General features: G+C 38.1%; 1 protein-coding gene across 1 annotated transcript; it reads left to right on the top strand.

Annotated features, from left to right (window-relative positions):
* The first annotated feature begins 667 nt into the window (after positions 1-667).
* Positions 668-1225, top strand: LOC118850231 (60S ribosomal protein L24-like). The gene has a single exon (XM_036759484.1). It carries the CDS (start codon positions 699-701, stop codon positions 1194-1196), a length of 498 nt encoding a protein of 165 aa, XP_036615379.1. The 5' UTR covers positions 668-698; the 3' UTR covers positions 1197-1225.
* Positions 1226-2452: the final 1227 nt, after the last annotated feature.

Consider the following 2452-nt stretch of genomic DNA (forward strand, 5'->3'; position numbering starts at 1 on the left):
CTTGCTTGATATTGATATTTAAAGATTTATTGAAAGTTTATATCTGTGATGCATTTTTATGATTTTAATGTATGTAATGATGCCTTTTATGAGAAGAGTCTTTAAAATTTCATTGGACCATGCCAAATTAGATATCTTTATAAATTATCAAACAATAGATACAGTGGGAACTTATATTTTTTACACATCTAAGTCAGTTGTGTGAGTACAAAGCAGGATAAAATAATACACAAAAACCCACATATTTCCCTTTTACTTTTTTGCAAAGCTCTTCTTGAAATGTAGCTATACCATTATTATATAGAATTTATAGAGATAATAAAGGCATTTAGGCTGGTAATTATTCATGTCTTTTTAGTTAATTTTTTTTGTAGTAGTATTAGCCATAATCTTTTTCATTTGTTTGGAATCTCCCTCTGTCATGCCTTTAAGATTTTGTTGCCTCCTGCAAGATTTCTTTTTTGTTTGCTTGTTTTTGTTTTTTGGCAGGGCAGTTGGGGTTAAGTGACTTGCCCAAGATCACACAGCTAGTAAGTGTGTCAAGTGTCTGAGGTCAAATTTGAACTCAGGTCCTCCTGATTCCAAGGCCAATGCTCTACTCACTGTGCCACCTAGCTGCCCTGCAAGATTTGTTTAGAATGTAATCAAGAGCTCTCTCTTCTCTCTTCCTCTTCGCCATCTTCGGCCGGCTTGCAGCCATGAAGGTCGAGCTGTGCAGCTTCAGCGGGTACAAGATCTACCCGGGTCACGGGAGGCGCTACGCCCGCACGGACGGGAAGGTTTTCCAATTTTTGAATGCAAAATGCAAGTCTGCATTCCTTTCAAAGAGGAACCCCCGGCAGATCAATTGGACTGTCCTGTATAGAAGAAAGCACAAGAAGGGACAGTCGGAAGAGATTCAAAAGAAAAGGACACGCCGGGCTGTCAAATTCCAGAGGGCTATCACTGGGGCTTCTCTTGCTGATATAATGGCCAAGAGGAACCAGGAACCTGAAGTTAGAAAGGCCGAACGAGAACAAGCCATCAGGGCTGCCAAGGAAGCAAAAAAAGCTAAACAAGCAACAAAGAAGACAGCTGCATCTGCTGCTAAGGCTCCTACAAAGGCAGCACCTAAACAAAAAATTGTGAAGCCTGTCAAAGTTTCTGCCCCCGAGTTGGTGGAAAACGTTAATCATCTACTAAATTGGATTAAATAAAACAAAATTTAAAGCAAAAAAAAAAAAAAGAATGTAATCAAGATTGGTCAAGTCTAGCCTTCTTCCTGATTTCACCTTAAGTACCATTGCCACTTCCTTACATTATATAGCAGGATATATATCCTGGTAGAATCTAAATGTGGTGAATATTGGTCACCAAAAAAATATAAACAAGTATTTTCCATTTCATTTCTATTTTTTGTACTTTCAGTTTCATCTAGAAATGCTCTTTAGATGACTTGGCCTACCTAAGTCTTACACAAAATTCTTTGTGGTTTTTAGGTCTTTCAGCATCTTCCTTGTGTTGATTGTTTTCTATTGGTTGAGGTTCTCTAGGTCCACAAAAGTCTACTCCATTGCCCTAATGTGGCATGGAGATGACCCTGCATTCTTGAAAGATGTTCCAAGAGAGTGCAAATTTGACCAGATTTTACTATATCATCTATGTTTTGAGTATGGTCATCTTAACATGTTATCTCTGTTTTCCAAGGGTCAACCTAGTCAAGTACAGAGAGGTTCACTACCAGCAGGATGGCCCCTAGGTCATGATTTCTTTGACCATGGACACATGAAATTAATAAAAATGTTAAAAGTCTTGTATGACTCCCTGGATCATGATGGATACATCACAACAGAAAGGAGCCAGAAGGTGCTCAGAATCACACCCTTTTTAGACCGTGAACTATTGATACTCCAATGCACAATCTTTGCCCGAATGAGTTTTTACTTTGAGGGAAAAACTGAACCGCATCTATATAGGAATCATTACTAGAAATGAAATGATAATACCTATAGAAATTGTTTCTAAATTGAAGGAAGACTTGCAAATTCTCAAAGAAGCAAATGAAAGAATTGGCATAATTGGTTCTCTCACGGCCCATGATATTATATTTCTTGTTGTCATTGGGCACAAGATGAAAACAACTCTGCTCACATGCTATATTAAATTCCTATTTAGCTGCAACTCAAGACTCTTTGTGCTTAACTAGGCTGGTCCTTAGACAGCAGATATAGTCTGTTGTCAGACCCCTAGATGAAGCCTTTTCTTCTTGGCTGAACCTACCAGCTATTGTGCTTTGCTAGTATGGCTTTCTTGAACCAAGGATTACCTCCAGGCCATGACAAGGCTTCAGAATAAGACTTTAATGGAAGATAACTCATCGTCATAAAAAGGATAAGGATTTTTTATAGCGTAGAGAAGACAAGTATACACACACATTTAGGGCCTTGTATATAGTTTTATGTACGACTTTATT

The sequence above is a fragment of the Trichosurus vulpecula genome, chromosome 5, assembly GCF_011100635.1.
Source record: "Trichosurus vulpecula isolate mTriVul1 chromosome 5, mTriVul1.pri, whole genome shotgun sequence".
Classification (NCBI taxonomy): domain Eukaryota; kingdom Metazoa; phylum Chordata; class Mammalia; order Diprotodontia; family Phalangeridae; genus Trichosurus; species Trichosurus vulpecula.